The following is a 12,657-nucleotide window of genomic DNA, read 5'->3' as shown; positions in this document are numbered from 1 at the left end:
TTGAGAAAAGTTTAGGATTTTTTTTACGTTTTTTGTTTCGCCGGTTTAAGTGACGGTGTACAATATTGAACACACTTTACCCTGTAACTCCGGAACCGGAAGTCGGATCCGGATGAAATTCAGGGATTCCTTATGGGACCACGAGACCTTTCATTTGAATCTAAGTTTGTGGAAATCGGTCAAACCATCGCTGAGAAAAGTGAGTGAGATCCATTTTGGTATATATGACCACTATTTCCGGTACTTCCGGAACCGGGTACCGGGAAACAGGATAGCCGGAATCGGTTTGTTTAGTTGCCTACTGATAATGACTATCGATTTGTGTAGTTTTGAGAAAAGTTTAGGATTTTTTTTACGTTTTTTGTTTCGCCGGTTTAAGTGACGGTGTACAATATTGAACACACTTTACCCTATAACTCCGGAACCGGAAGTCGGATCCGGATGAAATTCAGGAATTTCGTATGGGACCACGAGACCTTTCATTTGAATCTAAGTTTGTCAAAATCGGTTCAGCCATCTCCGAGAAAACCTAGTGAGATTATTTGACACATACACACACACACACATACATACACACACACACACACACACAGACATTGCTCAGCTCGATGAACTGAGTCGAATGGTATATGACACTTGGCCCTCCGGGCTAATTTTCACTAGTCGGTTTTTCAAGTGATTGCATAACCTTTCTATATGAGAAAGGCAAAAAGCTATCCGGCTTAGCCCCGGTCTGCCTCACCGGTTTAGTCTGTAAAGTAGTAGTAAAATGAATGATAAAATAAATAATTGTAAGGAATTTCAAACTTGCCAAACCATCCGTGAATGTTATTACCGTTTGCAAAATTGTTCAGTAGTTTATGACAGATCAACAAATTATCCATTACCGAGCATTTCATTACGTTTAGCTGTTGGAAATTCGGAAAAAAATACGTAAAAACGTAATTGTGTTTCCAAATAACTCACGGAACGACGGAAATTAGCTCTGCACCTAATTCGTAGTACTGTTTTTGAATTAGTTGTTTTCAAATACAACTCAGAATTTTCTTTGCCGAGAAAAACTCTTGCTTTTTACAAAAAAGTAGATGGGTAATATCACAAACAAAACTGTAGGACGTGAATACGAATAAAACTGACATGCTAATTGATTGATTGTGTAAAGTTTGTAACTTCTGCCTCATTTCCAGAATTTCAACGGTGCTTCTGTACTAAAGTTACTGATGATAAACATGTTCTACATAAAAATTAAACAACAAGAAAATAACGAGAGTAAAAATTAACAATGTTATAGCAGTTTTTCTTTGTGGATTTTCTTACTCAGAAAAGGAAAACTCTGCATTACCCTTTGGGAATAATTGAATGGTTCTGAAAACAACTGGATTGCGGAATTGTTTTAAACTTTTAAGTTCTTTCCGATGTTGAAGTTTGAGTTTTTTTTTGTCATCACTTATTTATCTACACCAGAACCTAATTTCTGGACCAGGACTGAATTCTGTATCTTGATTCATGGACTAAGCTCGAAATTTGGGACAGGCTCAGAATTCAGTTGCAAAATTTGAGTTCGGAATCCAGATCAAGAATTCAGTACATGAATTTAGTTCTAGAACTACGAAACTGAGCTTATTTTCAGAATCAAGAAGTTCTAGAACTGAATTGAACTTGAATTCCTATCCTGAATAAAGGAATTAAATTATGAAACTCTGGTAATAAATTCTGATTCAGAAGTCAGCTACAAAGTTCAGGTTCGGGGTTGAGATCTAACATTAAGTTCCAGAATCCAGATCTGAAATTCGTATCCTTGTTTTTGTACCAGAAATCTGAAGTTTAAATCATTAATCAAAATTCTGGACTCACATTCCGAACATAAGTAAAGAAAATAAATACAGTTCTCAAATCTAGTCATGAAATGATTCTAGAATACAGAATTAGAAATCAGTTCCAGAGTCATAGTCTTAATTTCTGAACCTGTAATCTGGATCTAAATTCTGAAACTGAAGTTTTGAAATTCAATTTTTTGGATTTTGTTCCGGAATCCAATCTACAATTCATTTCCCGAATCCAGATTAGCTATTTAGAAGCTGAATGCGATTTTTGATAATCCGTTGCTGCTGGTTGAAAAGGCAACTGCTCGACACGACGTCCGAAAAGCGAATGAAATTGCAACCAGAGCGTATCAGGCTTTCACCACGCAGAAAGTTTGTTTTTAATGGAAGATCCTCATCAGTTTCGTGTGAAAAACATAAAGAAATGATCGATTTTCGCCCATGGTTTACTTTTAAGGCTCGTCTAGTTGAACATCGGGACTGATATGTGCTTGATTACATCAAAACCGTTATCGTGGGCACGAGAAAGGCAAGTAAGCTTAATGAGTTTTCCTCAGTTAAAGAAAACTAAATTTTTGAGTTTTCTCCCAATGTTGAAAATTTAACCATAAATTGCGGTTCATTCAACCATAAATTCATTCATGTTGTTGCGTTTAGTACAACTCGGGATTTTTACGATTCAGTTCTACCGATTCTTTCATAGGTCGAGTTTTGAAAAGGTAAAATTCACGACAAAATATGGTTAGTGGTTTTGAGCTAAAATGATTCTTGATTTATGTAGGTTCAATCATTGGATGATTCGATAAGCTTTGATGTTGGTGAAGGAAAATCACATATGATCAAGATAAGACATGACATGATCTACGTCTGAAATCGTTAATCTCCCGCCCTTTTTTCAAATGGAGTACAATTGAATAAACTGCATCAGAATCAGATAAGAGAAATTCTTATGATATACTATTATCAATGCTAGAAAATCAAATTACTGAAAAAATTGTCAGTGCATAACTTAAGTAAAACCGTTTGAAGGCATCTTTTTCTTTTTTACTCATATTTGGCAAAATTTATTAATTTCGCTAATTTACTCGCTCCTCTGTGCACTTTTGCTAATCACAACAGAAATGATTTCCTGCATCACTCATTTTCGAATTTACAAGAAGAAGCTTTTATATCAACAAATACACGTTTTCCTATAGAACGTAAACGTTTATTGTGGAGATTTTTTCAGGAAATAGGGCAAAGCAGTAATATAATTAGGTATTACAAAAATGCGCTCATTGAAAATATTGGACGTCACATTCCAAAAACCTCCCCCCCTTCCCCCTGTCACAAAAGGTCACGTTTTATGAAACACAGGGGAGGGAGGGGGCCCCCTTGCGGCGTGACGTCTTTTATGGACAGCCCCTAAGCAGGAGGCAGTCGAACTTACACGTAAAGACCGAAATCAGCATTTTGGCGAAAAAATTAGTTGATTTTCTGATTTTAGTTAGTTATTTTTTGAGACAACTAAAAAAATCTTACTTTTGCTAATTTAGATTTTTTAATTCTTATTCCCATAGTAATAATAAAATATTTGTTGAAATGGCTATTTTTTTAGTTGAATTCACCAATTCAATGTACTGTCATTTCTTAGCTAAGGCACACTTCATTTCCATTCAACTAATTTTTTAGTTGAAATAGAGAAATAAAACGTTGTTTTCAACTAAGATAACTGGTTGTATTGGCTTCTGCAATTTGCAGCTCTGTCACCGAGAAAATGTTAACACCGTAATGACTACTAGCCACTAGATGGCACACTACTACCGAAAAAAATTTCAGTTGCGGTTGTCTTTTCTTTATTGGCAAGTATAAATACGATGTTGTATTGGAGAAAAAGACATAAACGAAACATAAACTTCTTTTTGAAAATTTTTCTTCTAAATCGCTGTTTCCTTAATTCGACTTCGCGAAATCGACTCACTCACTGAAAACTTTGAGCACTCGGAAAACAAAAACTGAATACAAGTAGTATACCGGACGGCGTAGCCCGGAAGGTTGGAATATACAAAAAACATCATTTAACATATACAATGAGAGTGCAACATTCGAAACTCAATTCACTAAAAACATTGTTACCCACAATCGCTTTAAATGTGCACAAATTCACAAATTTACCTATCGGCTAAGAAACTTATATATGGATATATCGTAACACATGCGAAAAATATCAAAACAATTTGCAAGCAGTTTCAACAAGACTGCCCTTTTTAGCTTTTTAATGGATTGTTTTGCTTTGACACTTCTCATGAGTTTTTGGCCAATAAACTTGTTAATAAAACCAATTTCATTTTTGCGTTCTTTGTGCTGTCCTTCAGCAATGATGGTGATAGAAAAATAGAAACAAATTTTCTGATTTTAATAACAAAATTAGTTGTCAATGAGAATTTCGTGTTGGATTGAAACATTTCTGGTTTATGTCCAGGATATTCGCCAACTAAACACATTTTCTAAAAATAAGAGTTTTTCCGAGTCTCTGATATATCAGAAAGTAAGTAAGGTCGTTTGCCATTTACTATCCGAACCGGCATCCCGGCCGGACTTTTTTTTATTTCAAATGTTAGAAATGCATGAAACGTTCAGATCTCGTGTAATCCCAGAAAAAAAATTTAAAAAATCGACTCTTGGTATTTTGAGATTTCCGAAATCGAAATTTTTTTATGCCAAATATCTTAGAAATACATTAAACGTGGAGATCTGGTGTAATCTAAAAAATCGAAATTTTTTTCATGTTTTTCTAAGACAAAACAAGGAACCGGATAACTTTGGAAATTCGCCTAAAAAACGGCATAACTTATAAAATCCGTAAAAATGCCGCGTGGGTGTTTTCGGATATATAACTGGATGTCATTAATACAAAAAAAAAAACTAGCACGCTTTCTTGACACGTCCTAATATCAGTTAGTTGATCGATTGTGTGAATTGTGCAAGCTTTCCCCTTTTTCACTACTAGAATTTGAAGCAATACACCTACACTAAAGTACAGATTAGTTACATTAAACAGCTACTATTCTAAAACTGTATATTCTAAACCTGAAACAATTCCTTTTTAATTCGCTAATGTAGGCTAGGTTCGACAAATTTGTAGTTTTTTTTTAAACTATGAAGTTCGAAGATATCTGATTCTTCGATACATTTCAAAACAGGCCATTGCAATTGTCTCTAACTGAAATGTATAGACGATCTTGGTAATGCAATAGTAATTTTAATAATAAATATAATAATAATGGACATATGGCCAAATTTTATAAAGAATTTTGAAATAATAAAATCAATCATTCAAAATATCGATTATTCAGGGCAGATTCAAGCTAGTCAATAAGATGGAAAATTATTAGACAGGGTCCGCCATCTAACATTTTTTTTTTTTAACTAGCGGTTATTTCGACATTGGTAACCTTAATGTCACTTCTGATTTGACAGAAACTTAGTTTTATTCTTCCGCTGAACGAAAACGGTTGTGTATACGCTTAAGGAACGCGTGAAAATAGTGCAGTTTTACTTTGAGAATCATGGTAATGTTGCGGAATGTGTTTGCCAAAAAATCATCTTCTCGGATGAGGCACATTTTCATCTCGGCGGGTATGTTAATTAATAAGCAAAATTGTCGTATCTGGTGGACGGAAAACCCGCACGTTATCATGGAGAAGCCGATGCATCCTCAGAGAGTGACTTGGACACCATTTGGTTCCAACAAGACGGCGCTCCGTGCCACACAACCAACGCTACGATCGATTTTCTGCGCACAGTCTTCGAAGATCGAATTATCAGTCGAAATTCGGATGTCGTTTGGCCGCCTCGAAGCTGTGATTTGATGCCGTTAGACTATTATCTTTGGGGGGCTGTCAAAGATAAGTGTTATGTGGACAAGCTCGAGACAATTCAAGCCTTGAAGGACAACATTCGTGCTGCCATAGCTGAAATAAAGCTGCACGGAGAACCCGCAGATCACAAAATTACAATATTGCAATTGTTGTTTCACGCCCTGGTTGTTTCAACTAAAATGTTGGTGATTTAACTATATCTGTTGATTTTGACATAACCATTCAGGTAACCGAAATTGTTGTATTCAAATGCTGTCACTTGGCGGAGAACGAAGACAGCAAAACGCAGAACAAAAAACCTCTTCATTTCACCAGAAGCGTTTCATATTGAAAATTTTCAATGGTAAATGAACGTCATTTATGTTAGTTACGTAGTGGTCGTTTTATGTAAGTGAAAGTATGCAGAAGAATATAACAGTTAATTGTAAAACAAGTTTTCCATGTGTTAAATAGATATTCCTACAGTATAAATGATTTTATTTCATTCGAGAGTAATGTATTCTAGGACAGTTCATGTCAATGTTATTAAAATCGCTTTACGCTTAAAAATTTGCTGCTAAAGTGAAGTGGTACTATTTGTATTTTCTTGAAAGTGTATCTGTAGCATTAGGTTTACCAGCGAGCCATTCTGCAAGTGAAGGAAAAATTTACTAATTCCCTGTGACCATTTTTCTGGTGAGTTCCCTTTTGGGAATTGTAATCTTTTGGTTCATTTCTATATCCATTGTGAGTTTAGTGATAAAGATATAAGCAGTTAATTAGGTAAAATTTCGTTGTTCAAGCAGTGAACGATTAGCTGCCCCCGAAGAGGCTAACAGTAAAAAATATTTATTGCAATTGGCGTTTTAAGTTCAAATAACTGAATAATTGGTTGAAACAACTGAGACATTTTTTGCTTTCATGCATACAAGTAGCTTTGCTGGGATTGTGTCTTTGCTCAATTGCACGAGTGACATCTCATTGAAACGTTTCATTGTTCGCTCAGGGTGTTTGGCATTGCTCAACTGAAACGTTTCATTACTTGTTGGGTGTCGTTGCTAAGCTGCCAGCACGATAAAATAAAAATGACAGATTAGTTAAAACAACAGTCGATTAGTTGTACCAAATTTTAACCAATCAAAATCAGAAAAACAACTAATATTTTAGTTGTTTTGCGATCGCTGGCTTTTCCGTGTGCATACAATCGAAAATGTATTAAAAAAACTGGACCGACCGTATGGCGTACTGCAAGGCCAGCCGAGGCAGCCATTTTAATGAAATTATATTCCACAGTTAACCGGAAGGATTGTACTTTAATATTAAAAAAATTAATTTTGAAATCGGATGAACCGTTTGTGTTTTATTGCATGTTTAAAAAAAAGTGACATGGCGGACCCTGTATCAAGACATTAACTACGCTATCCGTAATATTATATCATTTTAACGATCATTTCGAATAATCCTTTAATGGGACAGTACTCGCATATGTCATTATGGCGCCACGTTACCCCATCAAAACCAACCTGTCTGTCATTTCGGCTGTATTCATTTTTTACATTTACCAACAGAGTTGCCATTCATACAGTAATTTCTTTAATATACTGATTTGTTGATTTTCATGCGAATTTCATGCAGGACACAGATTTAATACATATAGCCAAAACTTGATTTCTTTTTGTAGACCATTGATACGACGACACGACCTGCCACTCGACTATCAAAACTGTATCGCAAATCTAACTACCCCTCAGTAACTGGTAATGTCAAAACGGAATCGCTTGAAAAAATGCTGGAACTGGCAACACAAGTTGGTAAATTATTGATTTTGAAAAACTGTATCCTTGGAAACCACATATGGAATGTAAACATAAACAAGAAATTCTCACTTAAAACGAAACCATTGAGTGCTAGGTGCTAGGTATTAAATTTATTCTTTCAGAGATCTGCCATAGCTGCATAATCTACCATAGCGATTGTGTCGTATGCCGCTTTGAAGTCAATGGCGCGACACTTCTGGAGTACTTGTCTCATAACGAATATGTAATTCGTAGTGGCGTACCGTACCGGACACGCAAGTTATTCACCACCAAAATATTGATTTCGGTTGTTTTAGGCAATAAGAAACTTATCTTGTGTTATCTTAAGAGGGAATATATTCATCTAAGCATTTATCACTTTCATAACGTTCCCAGAAATACTTACATTCCTCGTTTAAAGTTTCAACTTTTTATGTCGGCTATTTTGAAGTCCAGCCTGCAGATTTAATAAAAAATGTATCTGTACTAGAACATTTTTGCTTTTGCGTTGGGAATCTGAATGACCTGTAAATGCTTACCTTAACGCAAGAATTGTCCGGACTTCGCTAGGTGTCAGACGCCATGTTGTTGAAGACGAATCCCAATACTCAGGCTCTCTAGATTCAGAATTGTCGCTGTTTGTTGCAATCTGGCAAGCTTATCGCGAACGGACCAAGATGTAGCTCCCGTATGGAATGAAGCCAATGCTCGAGCTTCATGGTCTAAAACTAGTCCACCAAGCCGATTGAATGTAGACTTTTTAATAACTCGCTCCAGACAACTTCACTAGTAATGATACTAACCAATCCATCATAATTTATTTTTTCGAGATCGAACTAAAAACACAAAGCATTTAGAAATCCATTTATACGAAGATAACCACTCACCAAGCATAGGCGTTTGACAAACTTCATATACAATTCAGCCCTCGAATGAATTATTGTTATTTTTTGCAGCTTTTTGTAAATGATTTTGAATAATCATGAAATATGGAATTATTCCACAACTGTTTCAAACTGTTTGTTTATTTATTTTGGTGCTCCTTGGTAACTAGCTCATAGCAACTTAAACAGTGTTGCTCGAATAGTTAGTTTTTGTCATTTTCAAGGGGTCGCTATATTTATGGTAACTGGTGGTAAATCGCTCACGAACACTTTTTATTCCGATTTTTCTTCGGAGTGTCTGGTCGTGTCGTCGATTGATAGCTTCCGTAAGTGACACAAGTGGCGAATTTTCGTCTGCCGATTTGATGAGATGCGAGTTCTCAAACAATTTGGCACATTCATCACACATCCAAAATAGATTTTTTTGATGCGATGTAAAGTATTCGCCCTTATTCTGAATAACGATGTATTGATTTTTCGATCGAATGTGGTTCGATCGAATCATAGCTACCTTTGACACTGACAACACTGCCTTCCTTGTTCGTTTTTTTTTGGCGCACTTACTCCGCGTCCATTTTTTTTATCCATTCGAGTTACGACTTTCATACGGTTAACATCGTTTTAAATAAAAGTTCTTTTATTTATCACTGTAATCCTCAAATACTGATTCCACTGTAGTTTGATGACGGCCCAATATAAAGTACAGAGCACGCGAAACACCCGAGCATGTACAAATGGAACATGCATCCACAGTAGCCGCGACACTCCACACAAGTTCGAGCAGCAAATAGTCAATAACTGATAGAAACTTTAGTGAAGAACTAACGTGTAAACGGTTTAAAAACGCTAATAATACGGACTGGAAAAACACTAGCTCTGTTTGAACAGTGTTGCCAACAACTTTATGTCACACAACTGAAAATTTTATCATAAAATTGTGATCATATTTCCAAAAATTATGTTGATTCGTTAGACACAACAAGCGATATACACGATCAAAAACTTATCACTCTCTCAGTGGGTAAATTTTGAAAAGACGCCCCATAGTAAAGTAAGTAAAAAATTGCATGAATAAAATGCGTTCGAAAAGACCTCAGTGTATATGATTACTCGGTATTTGCTTTACAACACCGCCCTAATGAACTGATGTCGCGCAACTAGCTCAACTCTGCTGCATGTCGCCTCCCGCTACAGCAATGCACATTAGTGTTGGTGATGGTGGGAATATTTCCCATCATTCCTTGCGTTGCGTCCGTTCGGGCATGAGCTTTGTTACCAGCTGTTAGTTTTTGTGGTGACTTCAGCGGAAGACGGACGGTTTTCAACAGTGCCGAGCAGTTCGTTGTACTTTGCGTGTTTATTTGGTTCTTTCTCGCTATTAATTTGTATCTAAATGTTCTCCGGTAGTTTTACTAGTGTTTAACAGGTAACCGGCGTGAGTCATGGTTTGTTGCTACGAAAGGGAATTTGCTTCGGGACCAGTGTAATTTTAATTCGGGTTTGTGTCATATTTGCATGGTTAGTGGATGAATCGAAAATCAATCAACTTTAATGGCATTCTGTTTGGGTGTGCGTTCCAGGTTCGGTGTGTTAAAATCATGAATATTTACCGTTGCTCGATGTAAAGTGATAATACAGAAGCAGCGTCACGAAACGAGGCTTCGCTAGGCGTGCCGGAATGTCCGCGTACACAGTCTTTTGTTTCTCGCATTGTGGTTGATTTTTTTAAATTTTGTTTTCATTCGGTGTGTACTTTTCCATTAACGTACTGTCGCAGCACTGTGGGCCGTGGCAAACTTCCACCTATTCAGAGCAGTGTTTGTCTTTTTCGATTCAGTTTTTGTCCAGTTGTCCACTACTACCGCCGCCGCCGCGACGCCCTGTGGTGCACGAGAGAGAGAGAGTTTCGTTGAACTTTCGCGTTGTCATTTAATTCAACAAGTGTAGCTGTTGAATGAGTTTGACTTGTTAGGCTCGCGAAATGTTCGCGACCCGAATAATACGGTCTAATTTTGTGTCCATTTCTAGTGAAAGAGTCTGCATTTATGTATGGGAATTAGCGGTGCCGACCAACAGCAGCAAAACACAACTCAAACAGTGATTCAGTTTTCCTGGCTGGCTGGAATAGAGTGTACGGCCGATTTTGGAATACGCGGTGATTCACAGCGCAGTGGCAGACAGGCCCGTGTACGGTGTGTGTATGTAAAAAGGCCCTAACCTAAAAATAAAACCGTGTATAGGTGGAAAAATAAAAGCAAAAGTATCGTCATCGGTGACGGTCATCGTCATCAGACACGACGGGTAGCGCAGAGAAGCAAGTTTACGAAAAAGGAGAATCCAGCAGCAGCACCACCACCAACAACAACAATAACAACAGTCACACGATGGCACTGCATCAGAATGGCCAAGAGGTCGGCGTGCAAGATTTTGTACTGCTCGATGTGGTCACGATGGATAATTTCATGGACAACCTGAAGAAGCGGTAAGTTTGAGTATGTTGATTTTTTTTTCTGCTGGCTGAGGTGAAATACGAGACCCTCGTACGTTTTGGGTAGAGTAATTTTGCTGTGCGATTTGTGCTGATTAATGAGGATATGCTCCGAACTATCAATTGGCTAGGTAATACTTTTGAAATACATGGAATGTAAACTTTCGAATTGAAACAGATGTCATTTTGCATACGATTTTTCCATATAAGCAGATCCCAAAGGAATCGAATGACAGGAAATTCGGTGATCCAAGCTACATAAAACTTTGTATATAAATCTAGTTTCTATGGAAACTATTGGGCTAGAAGTAGGCTTACAGCATTTTACCTCGAAACTTGAGGTTATTTCACGAAGCCGACTTTTTTTTTTAATTTTTCGAAGTTTTTCCAAATTTCTTGATAATTTACGCAGTCCAACTAAAATGGCATAACTGGAAGCCGTGAATACATACGAACAAAACTGTTACAATTTCATCACACTTCTGAATATCGTTCTCATTAATCGATGAATTGTCTGAATTCTGCAAGATTTCATTTCCAGAATAGTAAGAATAAAATGCCCGGTCGCAAAACGGAACGTTCTTATTGATATTGACGGTAGTATTCCAATAGAAGAATATATCAGAATATCGAGCTTCTGCTGCTGAATATTTTTGAAGATAATTGCCACCAGATCAGTTTGAATCTAATCTTCCAGCTGGTCCTCTTGCCCGACTACAAAACTGCAAACGTTGCGAATGGAAATCAATAAGGCGGGGCCAACGAAAGCAAAAAAGTGCGAAATAAATCAAAACTGTTGCCACAAGTATTTCAATCGAAGAAAATATTACAAACATTAAAGATTTTGTACTGCATGAAAATACCGCATAAATTCAGTAATTCGCTAAAAAAATAATAAAAACAAAACTTCGAAAATTCGGATACAAACATTTTTAGGCGTGAATACGTCTTATTTTACTATGGAGCGTCCTTTCAAAATTCGTCCTGTGGAAAAAGGGGAGAACTTAATCGTAGAATATCTCGAGTTGTTAGACGCTTCAATATAATTATTTCTCTATGCTATCAGAAATTTGATTAGTATCAGGTGTACAACTTTGCTTCCGCCGTTTTCCGATAGGTGGCTGTACCGGCTGAGGCTGTTCAAAATACATAGTTGATAATGCCTTTAAAGTGAGTGTGTACAGTGCATAACGAATTGTCATCGCCGTTTCAGTGACAGATGTTCTTGTTTTCGTATTATTCACCCTCGAAAATGTCTGTTTATGTGCCCAATTCTCGCCATTTGCGGGAAGTTCTACTTTTCTGTTACAATTCGAAAAAAAAATGCAACTGAAGCGCATCGAATGCACTCAGAAACTTACGATGATGCTGCTCTGTGTAAAAGAACGTGTCGAGAGTGGTTTCAACGTTTTAAAAATGGTGATTTCGTTGTCGAAGACAAACATGATGGTGGAAGAGAAAAAACCTTGAAAGAAAAATAACAATTTACTACGAGCTCTTAAAACCGGGTGAAACCATCACAGGAGATCGCTACCGAACGCAACTGATGCGCCTTAGTCGCGCGCTAAAAGAAAAGCGGCCACAGTATCAAGAGCGACATGGCAAAGTCATCCTCCAACACGACAATGCTCGGCCTCACGTCGCAAAAGTGGTCAAAAATTACCTAGAAACGCTGAAATGGGAAGTCTTGCCCCACCCACCGTTTTCCCCAGATGTCGCCCCTTCTGACTTCCACCTATTCCGTTCGATGGCACACGGCCTGGCAGATCAACATTTTCAATCTTTCGAAGAGTTGGAAAAATGGATTGCTTCATGGATAGCGTCAAA

General features: G+C 37.1%; 1 protein-coding gene and 1 long non-coding RNA gene across 6 annotated transcripts in view; one reads left to right on the top strand and one right to left on the bottom strand.

The window, feature by feature from the left end:
- Positions 1 to 7,848: 7,848 nt before the first annotated feature.
- Positions 7,849 to 8,467, bottom strand: LOC131428058 (uncharacterized). The gene is made up of 3 exons (XR_009229336.1): positions 8,346 to 8,467; positions 7,998 to 8,294; positions 7,849 to 7,915 (listed from the first exon to the last, which is right to left on the bottom strand). It is a non-coding gene; the product is annotated as an uncharacterized LOC131428058 (long non-coding RNA).
- Positions 8,468 to 9,597: 1,130 nt separating this feature from the next.
- The window catches only part of LOC131430421 (unconventional myosin ID), a 54,625-nt gene continuing 51,565 nt past the window's right edge, over positions 9,598 to 12,657 (top strand). Inside the window, exons 1-2 of one of the 5 annotated variants that reach the window (XM_058595410.1) lie at positions 9,598 to 9,768; positions 10,371 to 10,824. In XM_058595410.1, the coding sequence (XP_058451393.1) occupies positions 10,727 to 10,824 (98 nt within the window). In that variant the 5' untranslated portion in view covers positions 9,598 to 9,768; positions 10,371 to 10,726. Of the gene's footprint in view, positions 10,310 to 10,370; positions 10,825 to 12,657 lie in introns of all 5 variants that reach the window. The other 4 variants (XM_058595413.1, XM_058595412.1, XM_058595411.1 and 1 more) reach the window with 4 other exon arrangements.

Source organism: Malaya genurostris, chromosome 2, assembly GCF_030247185.1.
Source record: "Malaya genurostris strain Urasoe2022 chromosome 2, Malgen_1.1, whole genome shotgun sequence".
NCBI lineage: Eukaryota > Metazoa > Arthropoda > Insecta > Diptera > Culicidae > Malaya > Malaya genurostris.
This window is presented reverse-complemented; position numbering and strand designations above follow the sequence as displayed.